Source organism: Oncorhynchus nerka, linkage group LG17 (genome assembly GCF_034236695.1).
Source record: "Oncorhynchus nerka isolate Pitt River linkage group LG17, Oner_Uvic_2.0, whole genome shotgun sequence".
Lineage (NCBI taxonomy): Eukaryota > Metazoa > Chordata > Actinopteri > Salmoniformes > Salmonidae > Oncorhynchus > Oncorhynchus nerka.
Genome location: NC_088412.1, coordinates 34,319,658 through 34,341,408, shown reverse-complemented (window position 1 = coordinate 34,341,408; position 21,751 = coordinate 34,319,658). Strand labels below are relative to the sequence as shown.

The 21,751-nt window shown below is 44.6% G+C and overlaps 1 protein-coding gene across 3 annotated transcripts in view; it reads left to right on the top strand.

The window, feature by feature from the left end:
• Positions 1-17,273, top strand: part of LOC115145135 (circadian locomoter output cycles protein kaput) — a 66,779-nt gene extending 49,506 nt beyond the window's left edge. For all 3 annotated transcript variants that reach the window (XM_029686431.2, XM_029686432.2, XM_029686433.2), the window contains 13 exons: positions 3,510-3,623; positions 3,773-3,891; positions 4,050-4,132; positions 4,504-4,610; positions 7,953-8,100; positions 8,236-8,317; positions 13,159-13,303; positions 13,411-13,505; positions 13,600-13,899; positions 13,997-14,155; positions 14,346-14,764; positions 14,921-15,167; positions 15,253-17,273. In XM_029686431.2, coding sequence (XP_029542291.2) covers positions 3,510-3,623; positions 3,773-3,891; positions 4,050-4,132; positions 4,504-4,610; positions 7,953-8,100; positions 8,236-8,317; positions 13,159-13,303; positions 13,411-13,505; positions 13,600-13,899; positions 13,997-14,155; positions 14,346-14,764; positions 14,921-15,167; positions 15,253-15,528 — 2,294 coding nt within the window. In that variant the 3' untranslated portion in view covers positions 15,529-17,273. The remainder of the gene's footprint in view (positions 1-3,509; positions 3,624-3,772; positions 3,892-4,049; positions 4,133-4,503; positions 4,611-7,952; positions 8,101-8,235; positions 8,318-13,158; positions 13,304-13,410; positions 13,506-13,599; positions 13,900-13,996; positions 14,156-14,345; positions 14,765-14,920; positions 15,168-15,252) is intronic.
• The last annotated feature ends 4,478 nt before the right edge of the window (positions 17,274-21,751 follow it).

Here is a 21,751-nt window from a genome sequence, read left to right as displayed (position 1 = left end):
CTCTCATCCAACACTTCCCACACTGCCCCTACTCGGATGGTATCGCGCCGTCCCAACCTTCGCTCTCTCTCCCCGCTACTCTCTCCTCTTCCATCCTATCATCTCTTCCCTCTGCTCAAACCTTCTCCAACCTATCTCCTGATTCTGCCTCCTCAACCCTCCTCTCCTCCCTTTCTGCATCCTTTGACTCTCTATGTCCCCTATCCTCCAGGCCGGCTCGGTCCTCCCCTCCCGCTCCGTGGCTCGACGACTCATTGCGAGCTCACAGAACAGGGCTCCGGGCAGCCGAGCGGAAATGGAGGAAAACTCGCCTCCCCTGCGGACCTGGCATCCTTTCACTCCCTCCTCTCTACATTTTCCTCTTCTGTCTCTGCTGCTAAAGCCACTTTCTACCACTCTAAATTCCAAGCATCTGCCTCTAACCCTAGGAAGCTCTTTGCCACCTTCTCCTCCCTCCTGAATCCTCCTCCCCCCCCCCCTCCTCCCTCTCTGCAGATGACTTTGTCAACCATTTTGAAAAGAAGGTCGACGACATCCGATCCTCGTTTGCTAAGTCAAACGACACCGCTGGTTCTGCTCACACTGCCCTACCCTGTGCTCTGACCTCTTTCTCCCCTCTCTCTCCAGATGAAATCTCGCGTCTTGTGACGGCCAGCCGCCCAACAACCTGCCCGCTTGACCCTATCCCCTCCTCTCTTCTCCAGACCATTTCCGGAGACCTTCTCCCTTACCTCACCTCGCTCATCAACTCATCCCTGACCGCTGGCTACGTCCCTTCCGTCTTCAAGAGAGCGAGAGTTGCACCCCTTCTGAAAAAACCTACACTCGATCCCTCCGATGTCAACAACTACAGACCAGTATCCCTTCTTTATTTTCTCTCCAAAACTCTTGAACGTGCCGTCCTTGGCCAGCTCTCCCGCTATCTCTCTCAGAATGACCTTCTTGATCCAAATCAGTCAGGTTTCAAGACTAGTCATTCAACTGAGACTGCTCTTCTCTGTATCACGGAGGCGCTCCGCACTGCTAAAGCTAACTCTCTCTCCTCTGCTCTCATCCTTCTAGACCTATCGGCTGCCTTCGATACTGTGAACCATCAGATCCTCCTCTCCACCCTCTCCGAGTTGGGCATCTCCGGCGCGGCCCACGCTTGGATTGCGTCCTACCTGACAGGTCGCTCCTACCAGGTGGCGTGGCGAGAATCTGTCTCCTCACCACGTGCTCTCACCACTGGTGTCCCCCAGGGCTCTGTTCTAGGCCCTCTCCTATTCTCGCTATACACCAAGTCACTTGGCTCTGTCATAACCTCACATGGTCTCTCCTATCATTGCTATGCAGTCGACACACAATTAATCTTCTCCTTTCCCCCTTCTGATGACCAGGTGGCGAATCGCATCTCTGCATGTCTGGCAGACATATCAGTGTGGATGACGGATCACCACCTCAAGCTGAACCTCGGCAAGACGGAGCTGCTCTTCCTCCCGGGAAGGACTGCCCGTTCCATGATCTCGCCATCACGGTTGACAACTCCATTGTGTCGTCCTCCCAGAGCGCTAAGAACCTTGGCGTTATCCTGGACAACACCCTGTCGTTCTCAACTAACATCAAGGCGGTGGCCCGTTCCTGTAGGTTCATGCTCTACAACATCCGCAGAGTACGACCCTGCCTCACACAGGAAGCGGCGCAGGTCCTAATCCAGGCACTTGTCATCTCCCGTCTGGATTACTGCAACTCGCTGTTGGCTGGGCTCCCTGCCTGTGCCATTAAACCCCTACAACTCATCCAGAACGCCTCAGCCCGTCTGGTGTTCAACCTTCCCAAGTTCTCTCACGTCACCCCGCTCCTCCGCTCTCTCCACTGGCTTCCAGTTGAAGCTCGCATCCGCTACAAGACCATGGTGCTTGCCTACAGAGCTGTGAGGGGAACGGCACCTCAGTACCTCCAGGCTCTGATCAGGCCCTACACCCAAACAAGGGCACTGCGTTCATCCACCTCTGGCCTGCTCGCCTCCCTACCACTGAGGAAGTACAGTTCCCGCTCAGCCCAGTCAAAACTGTTCGCTGCTCTGGCCCCCCAATGGTGGAACAAACTCCCTCACGACGCCAGGACAGCGGAGTCAATCACCACCTTCTGGAGACACCTGAAACCCCACCTCTTTAAGGAATACCTAGGATAGGATAAAGTAATCCTTCTCACCCCCCTTAAAATATTTAGATGCACTATTGTAAAGTGGCTGTTCCACTGGATGTCATAAGGTGAATGCACCAATTTGTAAGTCGCTCTGGATAAGAGCGTCTGCTAAATGACTTAAATGTAAATGTAAATGTAAATGAAGAGGGAGGATGAAGGAGTTCCCACATATCTTCAGCACTACTTGGCAGCTTTTCCTTCACTCTGCTGTCCAACTCATCCCAAACCATCTCAATTGGGTTGAGGTCAGGTGATTGTGGAGGCCAGGTCATCTGATGCAGCACTCCATCACTCTCCTTCTTGATCAAATAACTCTTACACAGCCTGGAGGTGTGGGTCATTTTGGGTCATTGTCCTGTTGAAAAACAAATGATAGTCCCACTAAGTGCAAACCAGATGGCATATTGTTGCAAAATGCTGTGGTAGCCATGCTGGTTAAGTGTGCCTTGAATTCTATATAAATCACAGACTGTGTCCCCAGAAAAAGCACCATCACACCTCCTCCTCCATGCTTCAAGGTTGGAACCACACATGCGGAGTTAATCCCGTTCACCTACTCTGTGTCTCACAAAGACACAGCAGTTGGAACCTAAAATATACAATTTGTACTCAGCAGACCAAAGGACAGATTTCCACCGGTCTAATGTCCATTGCTCGTGTTTCTTGGCCCATGCAAGTCTCTTCTTCTTATTGGTGCCCTTTAGTAGTAGTTTATTTGCAGCAATTCGACCTGTGACTCAAAGTTTACAACGTAGGTGCATACAGGTTGAGATATTTTTAAGTGACAGACAGTAACACACGGACAGATAGTGACACATTCAATACCGCCTTGCACACTCTTGCTTGCATCTAGCTGATCTAGAGTGTAATTGTTAGTCCAACAGTTGCAAACGAGAGTTTCTATTAGACAAATTGAGGTATGTTTAACTCTGCTCATTCCGCTTGCTGCCATTTTAAGAAATGTTTTTCAACTGAATCGGCAGAATGTATACACTCCTGATCACATGTAAACACAGTTCACTTTAAGAGCAGCCACGTTGTATTCCTTCTCGCAACCATGCGCTCTCTTCCTCTCACCTTTTCTCTTTGTTTGTGGACTTCAATGCACATCAGTTATATGTTACCAGGCGTAAAAAAAATTATTTCCAAGCCAAACCAGATGATAACCGCTACACACAGCCTATATCGCTGTCACCATATTAGCTAAAGTAACATCATAGTCAAGTTTCTTTGGCCACAGCATAAGCAGATAATTTTTTCAGAGTTAGATGTACCCATGAGTTTATTTGTACTGTTTTATTGTATAATTAATTTGTTTTCAGCTAAAAACCAGTTAGAATTCTGTTGCCACATGCTCAGAGGGACGATTGACCCTAAAGCTCCCCCTGTGTACGAGTACGTCAAGTTCATCGGAAACTTCAAGGCCCTGAATAATGGTAAGTTTTATTTTATATTGATTTATGGGAAAATAGGCTTGGAATGTGTACACAAGTAGTTGCTCTGTATTTAGTTTGTGACCATAAATGCACTTAGTCACTGTTGCCTTTTGGTCTGTCCCAATCTTTATTTTCCCTTTCTCCCAAAGTACCTAACTCAACTCGAAACGGCTTGGAAGGGGTGATCCAGCGTTCACTCCGGCCCGCTTTTGAGGACCGAGTCTGTTTCATAGCAACTGTGAGATTAGCTAAACCACAGTTTATTAAGGTAAGACACTTATACAGTATATCACAGACTGCATATGTAGGTAGCTAGGTAACCAGGTATGTCAAATGCTGTACTGTAAAGTTTCCTAAGTGACAGCCTTGTAAATGATTTCCTTTGTATAAGAAGTAAACATCTAGTTTTTCCTCACTCACCCACAGGAGATGTGCACTGTGGAAGAACCCAATGAAGAATTCACCTCCAGACACAGCTTAGAATGGAAGTTCCTCTTCTTGGACCACAGGTAATGTGTGCTGTCTATAGCCATGTCTGTGTGTTTACTTGCCTATGTCATGTTCGAGTGAGTTAGCCTCTACCTGTTTGAAACTAGAGTGTTAGGTTCATCTCAAATCCAATTAGCTGGCTGCTGTGTTCTCTCTGGGCCAGTCAGTCTCAACTGTTTTTGAGCAACAACACTAGAAAGAGTACATAGTGTTTCACTGCCACTGAAAACCTTTATTATACTGTCCTCTGTAGATACCAGGTCCAGAGGGTAATGCATTGTTTTGTGTGTTTTTTGATGTGTTATTATAACTACTTTAAAGGGTGATAAACTGTATATTATTGTTTTTGAATGGGTTGTGCTATCATTTAATGACATTGTTACCTCCCCAGGGCTCCGCCCATAATAGGTTACCTGCCGTTTGAGGTTCTGGGTACATCTGGTTATGACTACTACCACGTGGATGACCTGGAGTCACTGGCCAAATGCCACGAACACTGTAAGTACATTTCTGTCACATTTGTGTATTTCAAATCAAATTGTATTGGTCACATACACATATTTAGCAGATGTTGTAGCAAAATGCTTGTGTTCCTAGCTCAAACAGTGCAGTTGTATCCAACAATACACACAAATCTAAAAGTAAAATAATGGAATTAAGAAATATATAATTATTAGAATGAGCAATGTCGGAGTGGCATTGACTAAAATACAGTAAAATAGCATACATTATATACATATGAGATTAGTAAAGCAGTATGTAAACATTTAATTAAACATTATTAAAGTGACTAGTGTTTCATTATTAAAGTGGGCAGTGATTCCATGTCTGTGTATATAGGGCAGCAGCCTCTAAGGTGCAGGGTTGCGTAACCGAGTGGAAACCAGCTAGTGATGGTTATTTAACAGTCTGATGGCCTTCAGATAGAAGCTTTTTTTTCAGTCTCTTGTTCCCAGTTTTGATGTACCTGTACTGACCTAGCCTTCTTGATGATAGAGGGGTGAACAGGCAGTGGCTCACGTGGTTGTCCTTGATGATGTTTTTGGCCTTCCTGTGACATTGGGTGCTGTAGGTGTCCTGGAGGGCAGGTAGTTTGCCCCCAGTGACACGGTGGGAAGACTGCACCACCCTCTGGAGAGCCCTGCGGTTGCGGGCGATGCAGTTGCCGTACCAGGCAGTGATATAGCCCGACAGGATGCTCTCATTTGTGTATCTATTAAAATATGTGAGGGTTTTAGGTGCCAAGCCAAATTCCTTTAGCATCCTGAGGTTGAAGAAGCGCTGTTGCGCCTTCTTCACCACAATGTCTATGTGAGTGGACCCTTTCAGATCGTCAGTGATGTGTACGCCGAGGAACATGAAGCTTTCCATCTTCTCCAATGCGGTCCCGTCGATGTGGATAGGGGCGTGTTTCCTCAAGTCCACGATCAGCTCCTTTGTTTTGTTGACGTTGAGTGAGAGGAGGCGTTGGAGGCGTGCGTGGCAATGCAGTCATGGGTGAACGGGAAGTACAGGAGGGGGCTGAGCACGCACCCTTATGGGGCTCCTGTGTTGAGGATCAGCGAAGTGGAGATGTTGTTTACTACCTTCACCACCTGGGTGCGGCCCGTCAGGAAGTCCAGGACCCAGTTGCACATGGTGGGTTCAGACCCAGGGCCTTGAGCTTAATGATGAGCTTGGAGGGTACTATGGTATTGAATGCTGAGATATTGTCAATGAACAGCATTCTTACGTACGTATTCCTCTTGTCCAGATGGGATAGAACAGTGTGCAGTGCGATGGCGATTGCATCGTCTGTGAATCTATTGGGGCGGTAAGCAAATTGAAGTGGGTCTAGGGTGTAAGGTTGAGGTGATATGGTCCTTGACTAGTCTCTCAAAGCACTTCATGATGACAGAAATGAGTACTACGGGGCGGTAGTCGTTTAGCTCTGTTACCTTAACTTTCTTGGGAACAGGAACAATGGTGGCCCTCTTGAAGCATGTGGGGACAGCAAACTGGGATAAGGATTGATTGAATATGTCCGTAAACACACCAGCCAGCTGGTCTGCGCATGCTCTGAGGACGCGGCTGGGGATGCCATCTGGGCCTGCAGCCTTGCGAGGGTTAACACGTTTAAATGTTTTACTCACGTCGGCTGCAGTGAAGGAGAGTCCGCAGTTTTTGGTAGCGGGCAGTGTCAGTGGCACTGTATTGTCCTCAAAGCGAGCAAAGAAGTTATTTAGTCTGTCTGGGAGCAAGACATCCTGGTCCGCGACGGGGCTGGTTTTCTTTTTGTAATCCGTGATTGACTGTAGACCCTGCCACATATCTCTTGTGTCTGAGCCGTTGAATTGCGACTCTACTTTGTCTCTATACTGACGCTTAGCTTGTTTGATTGCCTTGCGGGGGGAATAGCTACACTGTTTTTATTCGGTCATGTTTCCGGTCACCTTGCCCTGGTTAAAGGAAGTGGTTCGCCCTTTCAGTTTCGCGCGAATGCTGCCATCAATCCACGGTTTCTGGTTTGGGAATGTTTTAATAGTTGCTGTGGGTACGACATCGCCGATGCACTTGCTAATGAACTCGCTCACCTAATCAGCGTATTCGTCAATGGTGTTGTTGGATGCAATGCGGAACATATTCCAATCCACGTGATCAAAGCAGTCTTGAAGCGTGGAATCAGATTGGTCGGACCAGCGTTGAGCAGACCTGAGCGCAGGAGCTTCCTGTTTTAGTCTCTGGATAAAGGCTGGGAGCAACAAAATGGAGTCGTGGTCAGCTTTTTCGAAAGGAGGGCAGGGGAGGACCTTATATGCGTCGCGGAAGTTAGAATAACAATGATCCAGGGTTTTCCCAGCCCTGGTTGCACAATCGATATGCTGATAGAATTTAGGGAGTCTTGTTTTCAGATTAGCATTGTTAAAATCCCCAGCTACAATGAATGCAGCCTCAGGATATGTGGTTTCCAGTTTACATAGAGTCAAATAAAGTTTGTTCAGGGCCATCGATGTGTCTGCTTGGGGGGGAATATATACTGATGTGATTATAATCGAAGAGAATTCTCTAGGTAGATATTGCGGTCGACATTTGATTGTGAGTCAGATGAACAGAAGGACTTGAGTTCCTGTATGTTATGATCACACCACGTCTCGTTAATCATAAGGCATACGCCCCCGCCCCTCTTCTTACCAGAAAGATGCTTGTTTCTGTCGACGCGATGCGTGAAGAAACCAGCTGGCTGTACCGACTCCGATAGCGTGTCTCGAGTGAGCCATGTTTCCGTGAGGCAAAGAACGTTACAGTCTCTGATGTCTCTCTGGAATGCTACTCTTGCTCGGATTTCATCAACCTTGTTGTCAAGAGACTGGATATTGGCGAGTAGTATGCTAGGGAGTGGTGCGCGATGTGCCCGTCTCCGGAGCCTGACCAGAAGACCGCTTCGTTTGCCCCTTTTACGACATCGTTGTTTTGGGTCGCCTGCTGGGATCCGATCCATTGTCCTGGGTGGTGGGCAAAACACAGGATACACTTCGGGAAAGTCGTATTCCTGGTCGTAATGATGGTGAGTTGACGTTGCTCTTTTATTCAGTAGTTCCTCCCGACTGTATGTAATGAAACCTAAGATTACCTGGGGTACCAATGTAAGAAATAACACGTAAAAAAACAAAATACTGCATAGTTTCCTAGGAACGCGAAGCGAGGCGGCCATCTCTGTCGGCGCCGGAAGTTGCAAACGGTTTCTGGTTAGGGTAGGTTTTAATAGTCACAGTGGGTACACATTTTATGAGTGTGTTTGTGTTTTCCTGTCCCATGTCCATATCTGTGACATCAGTTCACTCCTCTCTCTCTCTTCTTCAGTAATGCAGTATGGGAAGGGGAAGTCGTGCTACTACAGGTTTCTCACCAAAGGGCAGCAGTGGATCTGGCTCCAGACTCATTACTACATCACCTACCACCAGTGGAACTCAAGGCCCGAGTTCATCGTCTGCACGCACACTGTCGTCAGGTATAAATCGGCCAATCAATAATAATGATATTCGTATGTATATTTCACAAGAAGTATGTCTGTCATACTATGGATAACCAGTAGTATTACATTGTGTTAGGATGTTCATAACCCTCTTTCACTGTTGTGTTGCAGCTATGCTGAGGTAAGGGCTGAACAGCGCAGGGAGCTGGGGATTGTTGAGTCACCGCCGCCAGAAATCTTTGCGGTAGATAAGGTGAGACATTTATGAGACTGACACGAGAGCTCGTCTCGCCGACTCCTGAGCATGAGCAATCAGAATTCAGTTTAGGGGATAAAGACGGGGCTGAGTTTCGTTAATGATGAGGGTGTTTTCCACAGGCACATGGAGAAGCCAGCCAAGTAGAAAATAGCCAACCAGGCTCCCCCGGGCTGGGATGGGGGTGTTACAAGCTCTAGTTTGGTGGCCTCTGGTACATTTTAATGCTAGATTGTTTTTTCAACCAGCAACTATCAGGAAATAAGATTAATAAAAAGAAACATGTATATATATATATATATACATGTATATACATGCATACATACATACATACAGTCGCGGCCAAAAGTTTTGAGAATGACACAAATATGAATTTTCATAAAGTTTGCTGCCTCAGTGTCTTTAGATATTTTTGTCAGATGTTACTATGGAATACTGAAGTATAATTACAAGAATTTCATAAGTGTCAAATGCCTTTATTGACAATTACATGAAGTTGATGCAAAGAGTCAATATTTGCAGTGTTGACCCTTCTTTTTCAAGACCTCTGCAATCCGCCCTGGCATGCTGTCAATTAACTTATTGGCAAACAATCAGAAAGGGGATTCATCAGAGAAAATGACTTTACACCAGTCCTCAGCAGTCCAATCCCTTTTGCAGACTATCAGTCTGTCCCTGATGTTTTTCCTGGAAAGAAGTGGTTTCTTAGCTGCCCTTCTTGACACCAGGCCAGCAGATGCACTCACACCTGCCTGCTGCCATTACTGGTGGTGCCCCGATCCCGCAGCTGAATCAACTTTAGGAGACGGTCCTGGCGCTTGCTGGACTTTCTTGGGCGCCCTGAAGCCTTCTTCACAACAATTGAACCGCTCTCCTTGAAGTTCTTGATGATCCGATAAATGGTTGATTTAGGTGCAATCTTACTTGCAGCAATATCCTTGCCTGTGAAGCCCTTTTTGTGCAAAGCAATGATGACGACATGTGTTTCCTTGCAGGTAACCATTTCTGACAGAGGAAGAACAATGATTCCAAGCACCACCCTCCTTTTGAAGCTTCCAGTCTGTTATTCAAACTTAATCAGCATGACAGAGTGATCTCCAGCCACTGACATGATGTCAGCTGGTCCTTTTGTGGCAGGGCTGAAATGCAGTGGATTTTTTTTTGGGGGGGGGGGGTTCAGTGGCAAAGAGGGACTTTGCAATGAATTGCAATTCATCTGATCACTCTTCATAACATTCTGGAGTATATGCAAATTGCCATCATACAAACAGAGGCAGCAGACTTTGTGAAAATTAATATTTGTGTCATTCTCAAATCTTTTGACCACGACTGTACCTACATACAGTGGGGCAAAAAAGTATTTAGTCAGCCACCAATTGTGCAAGTTCTCCCACTTAAAACGATGAGAGAGGCCTGTACTTTTTATCATAGGTACACTTCAACTATGACAGACAAAATGAGAAGAAAAAATCCAGAAAATCACATTGTAGGATTTTTTATGAATTTATTTGCAAATTATGGTGGAAAATAAGTATAAGTTAAAGCTTGGTCGCAAATGGGTCTTCCAAATGGACAATGACCCCAAGCATACTTCCAAAGTTGTGGCAAAATGGCTTAAGGACAACAAAGTCAAGGTATTGGAGTGGCCATCACAAAGCCCTGACCTCAATATTATAGAACATTTTTGGGCAGATCTGAAAAAGGAGGCCTACAAACCTGACTCAGTTACACTAGCTCTGTCAGGAGGAATAGGCCAAAATTCACCCAACTTATTGTGGGAAGCTTGTGGAAGGCTACCTGAAACGTTTGACCCAAGTTAAACCATTTAAAGGCAATGCTGCCAAATAAATTGTTTTATTTTACATATACAAATTGAGTGTATGTAAACTTCTGACCCATTGGCAATGTGATGAAAGAAATAAAAGCTGAAATAAATCATTTTCTCTACTATTATTCTGACATTTCACATTCTTAAATTAAAGTGGTGATCCTAACTGACCTAAGATATGGAATTTTTACTAGGATGAAATGTCAATAATTGTGAAAAACTGAGTTTGAATGTACTTGGCTAAGGTTTATGTAAACCTCCGACTTCAACTGTACATACGTACACAAGTGCATGCATACACACACACACACACACCTACTCATTCAAGGTTTTTTTATATATTTTTTAACTGTTTTCTACATTGTGGAATAATGGGGAAGACATATAAACTCTGAAATAACACATATGGAATCATGTAATAACCAAAAGAGTATTAAACAAATCTAAATATATCTAAATCTAAATCTATTTTATTAACTCAACAAAAAAAGAAACGTCCCTTTTTCAGGACCCTGTCTTTCAAAGATAATTTGTAGAAATCCAAGTAACTTCACAGATCTGCATTGTAAAGGGTTTAAACACTGTTTCCCATGCTTGTTCAATGAACCATAAACAATGAATGAACATGCACCTGTGGAATGGTCTTTAAGACACTAACTTCTTACAGACGATAGGCAATTAAGGTCACAGTTATGAAAACTGAGGACACTAAAAGAGGTCTTTCTACTGAATCTGGAAAAACACAGAAAGAAAGATGCCCAGGGTCCCTGCTCATCTTCGTGAATGTGCCTTAGGCATGCTGCAAGGAGGCATCAGGACTGCAAATGTGGCCAGGGCAATACATTGCAAAGTCCGTACTGTGAGACGCCTAAGACAGCGCTACAGGGAGACAGGACGGAAAGCTGATCGTCCTCGCAGTGGCAGACCACGTGTAACAACACCTTTACAGGATCGGTACATGCAAACATCACACCTGTGGGACTGGTACAGGATGGCAACAACAACTGCCTGAGTTACACCAGGAACGCACAATCCCTCCATCAGTGCTCAGAATGTCCGCAATAGGCTGAGAGAGGCTGGACTGAGAGCTTCTAGGCCTGTTGTAAGGCAGGTCCTCACCAGACATCACTGGCAACAACGTCGCCTATGGGCACAAATCCACAGTCGCTGGACCAGACAGGACTGGCAAAAAGTGCGCTTCACTGAAGAGTCGCGGTTTTGTCTCACCAGGGGTGATGGTCGAATTTGCGTTTATCGTCGAAGGAATGAGCGTTACACCGAGGCCTGTACTCTGGAGCGTGACCTATTTGGAGGTTGAGGCTCCATCGTGGTCTGGGGCGGTGTGTCACAGCATCATTGGACTGAGCTTGTTGTCATTGCAGGCAATTTCAACGCTATGCGTTACAGGGAAGACATCCTCCTCCATCATGTGGTACCCTTCCTGCAGGCTCATCTTGACATGACCCTCCAGCGTGACAATGCCACTAGCCATACTGCTCGTTCTTTGTGTGATTTCCTGCAAGACAGGAATGTTACGTGTTCTGCCATGGCCAGCGAAGAGCCCGGATCTCAATCCCATTGATCACATCTGGGACCTGTTGGATCGGAGGTTGAGGGCTAGTGCCATTCCCCCCAGGAATGTCCGGGAACTTGCAGGTACCTTGGTGGAAGAGTGGGGTAACATCTCACAGCAAGTACTGGCAAATCTGGTGCAGTCTATGAGGAGGAGATGCACTGCAGTACTTAATGCAGCTGGTGGCCACACCAGATACTGACTGTTACTTTTGATTTTGACCCCCCCCCCCTTGTTCAGGGACACATTATTCCATTTCTGTTTCCATTTCTGTGGGACTTGTTCAGTTTATGTCTCAGTTGTTGAATCTCGTTATGTCCATACAAATATTTACACATGTTAAGTTTGCTGAAAATAAACGCAGTTGACAGTGAGAGGACATGTCTTTTTTTGCTGAGTTTACATTTTGAGATTCTTCAAAGTAGCCACACTTTGCCTTGATGACAGCTTTGCACACTCTTGGCATTCTATGCTGTTGCTGTTGATGATGTTACTGTTTTTGTTGTTAAAATATGGATAGGGCCATGTTCTGCCAAGTTGGCCAAAAATCGAGTGTCCCAAAAATAATTTATACTGGCCCGGACATGGTTTGGTTCTTAAATACATTGGCCTAAAGTTTGCCATGCTTTCTCTCTATATTCAGCTGTTAATGGCCTATATTTGGTTATTATGATACGTATTAAAAAGCTGTGTCATAATTTAGCAATGCAAGTCATTACTCTATTCTTTAGAATTGCATTGCATTCATTTGTTTCTAAACTATGTCATTTTGAGAAGATTTGAAAATAGGACGCTGTCCCTTTAAGACAAACGCACCAAAAGAGAGATCAAAATGGCTACAGTAGGCTAGCAAGATGAATGCTAGTGTCTTTTTGTAGCTTTCTTTTTGCATACTGTCAACGCTAGCCAGCATATTGCTAGAATGTTCACTATTGAAGGTGTACTTTTGGAAATCGCTTTCCCTAAAATAAATACGCTCAGAGTAGATTGATTGGCACTTTTTTTGCTTTGGACAGCATTTGATTGGCATTTTGCTTTGGACAGCTCAAGTGTGCTGTGTGAAGTCATCAACTCCTACTGCTGGAGAGGTTGTGAACAATGATTTATATATTCACTATATGACTGTTAGGGGGCGCTGTGTTGAATCCACCGTGTCTCCATCTTGGTACAACACTGTTGTAGCTATGGAAATGCATTTATTAATGTCTACATTCGTTTTTGCCAAATGTATTATTTATTACAGACACCGTAATGCATACTTTTAAATTATATTATATGAGCTAAATGTGCAAATGGAAAACCTATATAAAAACATTTTGTTTTCACCTATCGAACTGTGTTAGATCAGTGATTACCTCAACTCCCAAAGTCTCCTAACAACGTTTGGGAGTTGTAGTAGTGAGTCTGACTGTTCTCTCTCTGCTCTCTCCATCTCAGGACTCTGGTTCTGAGTCTCAACACCAGCTCAACACCTCCAGCCTGAAGGAGGCCCTGGAGCGATTTGACCGCAGCCGCACGCCCTCCACCTCCTCACGCAGCTCCCGCAAGTCCTCGTCTCACACCGCCGTCTCCAATCCAGCCTGTAAGCACTGACCACATGACATCACTACATCCATCTTGTCTATGGTCACATCCTTTCTGAGAGCTACTTTGATCCTAAGAGTAAGTTGTTTGTTTTTTCCTCCTCAGCACCTAAGCTAAAGACAGACAGGGGTACACCAGGATGCCAGTCCGTCTCTGCTATTGAGATGACATCACAGCGAAGGTCGTCCGTCAGCAGTCAGGTCAGTGTGGGCTTTCTTCCGCTTGCGGTCACCGCATCTTTATTTTTTATAGTAATCTGGTTCATAATGTAGTTCCTGTGTTTGTCTCCAACAGCAATCAATGAGCTCCCAGCACACCCAGAATACAGGGCAGAACATGGCCCCGTCCATTGTTTCACAACAACATCATCAACAGCAACAGCAGAGGCAGCAGCAACCACAACCACAACGGCAACAGCAGCAACCACCACCACAACAGCAGCAACCACCACCACAACAGCAGCAACCACCACCACAACAGCAGCAACCACCACCACCACAACAGCAGCAACCACCACCACAACAGCAGCAGCAACCGCCACCAGAGCAGCAACCGCCACAACAGCAGCAGCTGCAGATCCAGCCCAGTGTCCAGGTGAGAAATCTCTCGCAGGACTGTAATTTCGCAGTGACAGAAATGTTCAATTATAATGAGCCATCCACAAACATCCCTTATTTTTCATCTTTGCTAGCCCATGGTACAGTTCTCCACACAGCTGGATGCCATGCAGCACCTGAAGGATCAGCTGGAGCAGAGGACCAGGAGGATTGAGGCCAACATCCAGAGGCAGCAGCAAGAGCTCAGGCAGATCCAGGAGGAGCTCCAGAAGGTGCAGGGCCAGGGCCTACAGGTTAGCACTGACCCCTGCTGTCTGTCTCAGGAACAGCACTATATTGCCCATGGCCCTCTTATGCAGAGCTGGGAAAGGGTACTTGAACCAAAATGTCTGCTTACATTTGTGTGGATGCATGCATGTGTCATTATGCCTGTGTTTTTCTATGTAAGAAGAGTCTTACCATGTGGTATTTTCTCTGGTGCAGATGTTCCTCCAACAGGGTGCAGGTGGGCTGAGCCTGAGCTCTGTGCAGCTGGCCCAGGGGACCACCATGCAGCCAGGTGGCGCTCTCAACATGCAGGGTCAGGTGGTGTCTGCAGGCAATCTGCAGGGCAGTACTCAGCAGCAGCACACGGTTCAACGGCAACCTCAGCAGCAGGCCCAGCCTCAACAACAGAACCTGCTACAAGACACCAGCTCTGTCCTCTCACAGTCTTCTGTGAGGTCGACTCACTCTCTGCCACCCCAGCAGAGTGCCCTGCCGGCCTCCCTCTACAACACCATGATGATCTCTCAGACCAACCAGGCCAATGTGGTCCAGATAGCCAACAGCTTGGCCCAGAACAGCAGCAACAACACTGCTACTGTGGCAACATTTGCCCAGGACCGCTCGGGACAGATCAGGTACATGATGCCATCAACAGGGTTTATTCTCCTCTCACTCAGCAGCTGATTGTTGCTGAGAACTATATTGATTACCCAAGGGATTTGCATACATTTTTTGTGTGTGGTTCTTATGTTGCTCATTTATTGCCACCCTCTCTCCCTCATCTCTCTCAGGTTCCCAGCTGGCTCTCAGTTGCTGACTAAGCTGGTGACTGGTCCGATGGCGTGTGGAGCGGTCATGGTCCCTACGACCATGTTCATGGGCCAGGTGGTGACAGCGTTCGCTCCTCAGCAGGGCCAGACTCAGACAATCAGCATCGCCCAGCAGCAGCCTCAGCAGCAGGAGCAGCAGACGCAGGCGCAGTCTCAGGCCTTAGCCACACAGCATGGACAGGCCCAGCAACAAACCCAGTTCCTCCAGGTGAGGTGACCAATAGGGAGCACTGTCTGTAGAGGTAGATCAAGTACTTTTCCCTCCCACCCACCTCTCTGTTCTCCCTCTCTAGGGCCCTCGGCTGCTCCATGGAAACCAGTCCACTCAGTTGATCCTGCAGGCGGCGTTCCCACTGCAGCATCAAGGCGCTTTCGCCACCACGCAACTGCAGCAGCAGCAGCAACAACAACAACAGTTACAACAGCAACATCAGCAGCAACAGCAACAGCTCCAGCAGCAGCAACAACAACAGCAACAGCAACTCCAACAACAGCAGCAACAGGAGCAGCAGCTGGCCTCTCACAGGGCAGGTAGCATGTCAGGTCGCTCCAGCACACAGCCCCAGTAACCTGGCAACAGCCAATTAGACATGTGGACTGAACCAAGACTAGGTCTGTGTGTTTGTGTGAGGGGGTGAAGAGTTATAGTGGATGGATGGATCAATAGAACTTGGGAACGATTGGCACTTCAGAGAGAAAACAATGCTGTGCTGACAGTAAGCACCGGGTCGCTCTGCCTCACGGCCATGCTCAGAACTCTTACCTCACAGAGACCTCCACTCTGTCCAGGTCCCCTCACCACGGTGGCAGGAAGAGGAAACCCTGGTCCCGCCAGTGTTTGTCCCCTCCCCTGTCCTCGTCTTGTGTGTTCAGTGTGTGCTCCGGTCACCCTCACAGGATTAATTTATGCAGGATGATCCAGTCGACACACTGGAGCTTCAATCCAGGCTTCAAAGAAGTCCTACGGAACAGACAGCAGACAGATTCCTTGTGTGTATTGTTTTTCCTCCTATTTTTGTTTTTCATGTGAAAGTAATTATGGGTCAGAAGATATTTTTAAGAATGTCATGTGGATTGTACTTTTATTGTACAGAACACATGTAAAATAATATGTAAATATATGGACAAAAAGATAACTAATATTTTATATGATGCATGAAATGAAAAGCGTAGTCTGTTATTTGTAGCTTTGAATATATATATTTTTTATCTAGTACTCTATGAAAGAAAGCAAACCTAACACGCTTAATGGCAGATCTTTTCACAGACTTCCTTCTTCTCAGGGGGGGGGGGGGGTCTGCTTAGCGGACACTGCTGATGCTGCTCGTCATGTCACAGTTTGTTTCATCCTCTTCCTCACCTTCAATGTCTTGGTAAAGGAAAAAAAATGTTTTAAAGTTACAATATTTTTTTAGAATATTCATTGTGGTCCAAAGCAACATGTTGAGGACTCTAAATAGACACAATCTTAGTCAGAACAATATTTTAAATAGTTAATAAAGCAAAGACCCAAAGTTGACCAAATAGACTTTAAATGCATCCTATGGAAATCCTATGAGTTCATTCTTTACTCGGCCATAATGCCTCATGCCAAAAGCATTTTTTCGTTTATTCAAACCTGTGGCATTATGACTGTTTTAAGGAGTGGTCACATAACACTCATAGTGATGCATGAATAGTACCTCTAGATACAGGCTATACTAGGGCCAAGTCATAATGCTTTACAATACTGTAGTTATTTTAGCCCCGAAGGCTTAATGTGTAGAAAATATAAGTATTCTCATAGAAAAAGTATCTATTCAATGCCGTTTTAAATGGTCAAAAACACTACCTTAAACTAAGAAATGCAATATACGCTTGTGATTTTTCCTCACAATATCACATATTAGCTCTGTTAGAAATTGTATGAATACTGAATTATTTTAGTGTCTGTTCTATGAATGAAATGCATCCCCTTATGTCCATACTTTCTCCTGTCACTTACAACCAACAACTACAGCATGTTTATGACCTTGATCTCCAATGAAGCTTTTTCTGGGTCAGAACAAACAAATGATTGATAATTTGTCCTCTTTAGAGGAGAAATGTAATGAAGGTGGATCTCATCAAATAGGTGTTAGGACAGAATGCCACCAGCGATTGTTGCGATCCGAGTTCATCTTCATGTGGTCGTGAAGTAAGCTTGTATGTTTGTCTGAAGCCAGTGACGTAGGTATTACACTGTGGGGGGGATGTGGTCTTAATCAAGACGTTAAACTGCTAATCTGACCTACTGGGGTCATTCATTAAAGTAAACGTATAGCACTTATTGAAACTCTGGCTACTGATGACTCTAACATTAAGAACCCCCTACAGACAGTACTCTTCACTTCTTCTCAGTTGTTCGATTGCGAGAAGACAAACTACACTACTGGAAATGTTTCCTAAGGCTAGGCCCAGTCCAGACAAGAACAGAGAAAATGCTGAGGCTATTTGATCCTAGAACGCAAATGACCTCTGAAACAAGTGAAACTGGTGTTTGTTGGACCTGCCAAAAGAATGGATTGAAACAATTATCATACAGTTAAGAGATGTTGTCTGTTTGAAGTTTTTCTTCTCCTGCTGCTCTGCTCCTCCTGTCAGGAGGTACATATCACCATGTAACTGTGTTGTAAGGCTATAAGGTGATGGTTATATTGTCGTGCCATGGCAAATTTAAAACAACTGTTGTTGAGTGGGGTCCTATGGACTGGTTGTACTATATGTTGCCATATTAACTTCCATAGTGGATTTCCAGGTTTCTATGGTGAATGTTGTCAAGTGAGGTTCTTGGCGATTGAGCCTCTGGTTTTCCCAGTTGCTCATTTGTTGTCAGGGGCTTCTGCAGAATGGCACTTTTAGTAGTAGTCGTTATGAATCTTCACTTACAGTAGAATGGTCAGGGAGCAGGTCAGCTAATTTCATCTCTATAAAAAATGGATTATATACTGAACAAAAATATAAACGCAACATTTTGGGAACGGTGTCCCTTTCACGGGACGGTTGAGCTAACGTAGGCTAATGTGATTAGCATGAGGTTGTAAATAACAAGAACATTTCCCAGGACAGACATATCTGATATTGGCTGAAAGCTTAAATTCTTCTTAATCTAACTGCACTGTCCAATTTACAGTAGCTATTACAGTGAAAAAATACCATGCTATTGTTTGAGGTGAGTGCACAATTTTGAACATGAAAAGTTATAAATAAACAAATTAGGCACATTTGGGCAGTCTTGATAAAAACTTTTGAACAGAAATACAATGGATTCATTGGATCAGTCTAAAACTTTGCACATAGCCATCTAGTGGCCAAAATCTAAATTGCACCTGGGCTGGAATAATACATGATGGCCTTTCTCTTGCATTTCAAAGATGATGGTACAAAAAATACAAAATAACTTTTTTTTCTTTGTATTATCTTTTACCAGATCTATTGTGTTATATTCTACTACATTCCTTTGACATTTCCATAAACCTCAAAGTGTTTCCTTTCAAATGGTACCAAGAATATGCATATCCTTGCTTCAGGGCCTGAGCTACAGGCAGTTAGATTTGGATATGTCATTTTTGGGCGAAAATTGAAAAAAAGGGGCTAATCCTTAAAGTGTTGGTCCCATGTTTCATGAGCTGAAATAAAACATCCCATAAATGTTCTATACGCACAAAAGCTTCTCTCTCAAATGTTGTGCACAAAGTTGTTTACATCCCTGTTAGTGAGCATTTGTTTTTAGCCAAGATAGTCCATCCACGTGACATGTGACACATCAAGAAGCTGATTAAATAGCATGATCATTACACAGTTACAATAAAAGGCCACTCTAAAATATGCAGTTTTTTCACACAACACAATGCCACAGATGTCTCAAGTTTTGAGGGAGTGTGCAATTGGCATTCTGACTGCAGGAATGTTCAGCAGAGCTGTTTCCAGAGAATTTAATGTTAATTTCTCTACCATAAGCCGCCTCCAATGTTGTTTTAGAGAATTTGGCAGTACGTCCAACCGGCCTCACAGCCTCAGATCACGCTAGCCCAGGACCTCCACATCCGACTTCTTCACCTGCAGGATCATCTGAGACCAGCCACCCGGACAGCTGATGAAACTGTGGGTTTGTACAACCGAAGAAATTCTGCACAAACTGTCAAAAACCTTTTCAGGGAAGCTCATCTGCACGCTTGTCATCCTCACCAGGGTCTTGACCTGACTGCAGTTCGGCGTCGTAACTGACTTCAGTGAGCAAATGCTTACTTTCGATGGCTACTGGGACGCTGGGGAAACGTCATGTGGGCGAGCGGTTTGCTGACGTCCGTGTTGTGAACAGTGGTGGCGGTGGGGTTATGGTTATGGGCAAGCATAAGCTATGGACAATGAACACGATTGCATTTTATCGATGGTAATTGAAATGCACAGAGATACCATGACGAGATCCTGTGGCCCATTGACGTGCCATTCATCCGCCGCCATAATCTCATGTTTCAGCATGATAATATACAGCCCCGTGTCGCAAGGATCTGTACACAATTCCTGGAAGCTGAAGATATCTCAGTTCTTCCATGGCCTACATACTCACCAGACATGTCACCCATTAAGCATTTTTGGGAGGCTCTGGATCGACGTGTACGACATGTTCCAGTTCCCACCAATATCCAGCAACTTCACACAGCCATTGAAGAGAGAAATGGGACAATATTCCACAGGCCACAATCAACAGCCTGATCAACTCTATGTGAAGGAGTTGCGTGGTGGTGTATGAGGCAAATGGTGGTCACACCAGATACTGACTGGTTTTCTGATCCACACCCCTCCCTTTTTTTAAGGTATCTGTGACCAATAATATCTGTTTTCCCAGTCATGTGAAATCCATAGATTAGGGCCTAATGAATTTATTTCAATTGACTGATTTCCTTGAATGAACTGTAACTCAGTCAAATCTGTGAAATTGTTGCATGTTGCATTTATATTTTTGTTCAGTGTAGAATAATTAATATTCTTGATCGTTTGCTATCTTTTAGTTGAGAAGGATTGTGTGAAACCTGCATTAAGTTTCACTTTTTTTATTGGTGGAAGTTGACAAATAACATTTTCTATCAAACCTCTGGTATCACAGCATAACATTGTAGAACCTCTGGGCCTTCTAGGGGTCATTTCCTGCTCTGGTCTCTCACAAGGCTGGCTGGACTAATCCATGTTCATGTTGCAGTACCTCATGGCAAAACTGTCCCAAGCCCTTCTGTTCACATGTACAATAAGTCACACAAAGCCTGCTAGTCTCTGCTTATTAAAATTCACGCTTAGTGTGAATGGTGGTCCCTGTTGCTAGGCTATTGGTGGTGCATTGCCCTGTACAACAAGGCTGGTACTTCTTATAACCTCAAAGTTATTGTATTGCCAGTAATGCATATTGACACAGATTATTCAACAAGTTGTATAGAAACGGTATATGTGGCTCTTACTTAATAGTTGGTTGGTCACTGATTTTATGCTGTTTTTTTTATTAACACAAATTAAAGTTGCTCCATCTAGTGATAAACCTTTTCAGCTACCATCAGTAGGTCAGGCAGTGCAATACTTGAATGAATGTAATTTAATATCGAACGCCAACATAGCTGTGTAAAAACTGGTATGCATAAAGAAATGAATAACCATGTGTTTTAACAGAACACACACCTCAGATTTTAAGATTATTTTTCTATGGCCAAGCTAGACCTCAAAAGATAGCTATAGTAGATATTGTCATACAATGTAATATACTGCTATCATGGTGTAGAAAGGGAAAGCAAAATAGAAAATAAATCTACCTAATGATTTACCTCAAATGAGAAAGGAATTAAACAAACTGTGACATGCGTAAGAACTATTGATCTAATTTACCCAAAACAGAATCGGCTACTTTGAGCTCCTTGATAAGGACTCATGAGCTCATGGTTATGCAAAGGTGTATTGAAATGTTGAAAGGAATCCTTATTTAACAGCATATGCTCTATGCCCCCCCCCCCCCCCCCTCCATGTAATTGGTTTCAATTGCCAAATAAATCTTATGAATTCTCTCAATGTGATTTGAGGGGAATGCTATATTAATATATTGGATCATCTCTAGGATGACCACATATTGATGTTCCTTTTTCACATGTTTACCAGAAGTATCAAAGTAGGGATCTCCTATGTTGTATCTCAAAAGGCATATATACAAGGTAATTCAACCCAGACTATATGCTAGATGTGGGGTGTGGGAAAGATGTTTTTAATGCCCAATGTAGAGGGTGGTGAATCATGTTTAATGTTCTGTAGTTCTGATGTACACGCTAGAAGTTCTGGATGTTTTTCAGTGTTCTATCATTTAATCTTTGTATGTGTGGCGTTCTTTGCAGTACACTTGTTTGGCTCATGAAATTAATCTGTTCAGTACAATTTCCCAAAAACATCGAACTGGAAAATGGTTCATCTTGGCACAATTGAGTCATAACCTAGGGCTGTGTTCCACTTTTTACATCAGTTCTTGACCCATAATTACATTTAACCATAGATTTAGAACAAGTAGAATGGACAGTTTGTAGTTAATGGCATTTCTCAGCATTTTATTCAAGCAATGAATTCCACAACCTCTGTCTAGTTCTGTGACATCAGTTGAACTCAAAGTTCGAACATGTCGATCGTTGAGGGTGCTCAGAAATCAGTGGAATGGACCAATATGATATTGATATATTTGTTTGGGAGTTTCATCCCTTGGACCCCGGAGTAGACTTAAAAAGGAAAAATGCATTTTAATGTCCGTTC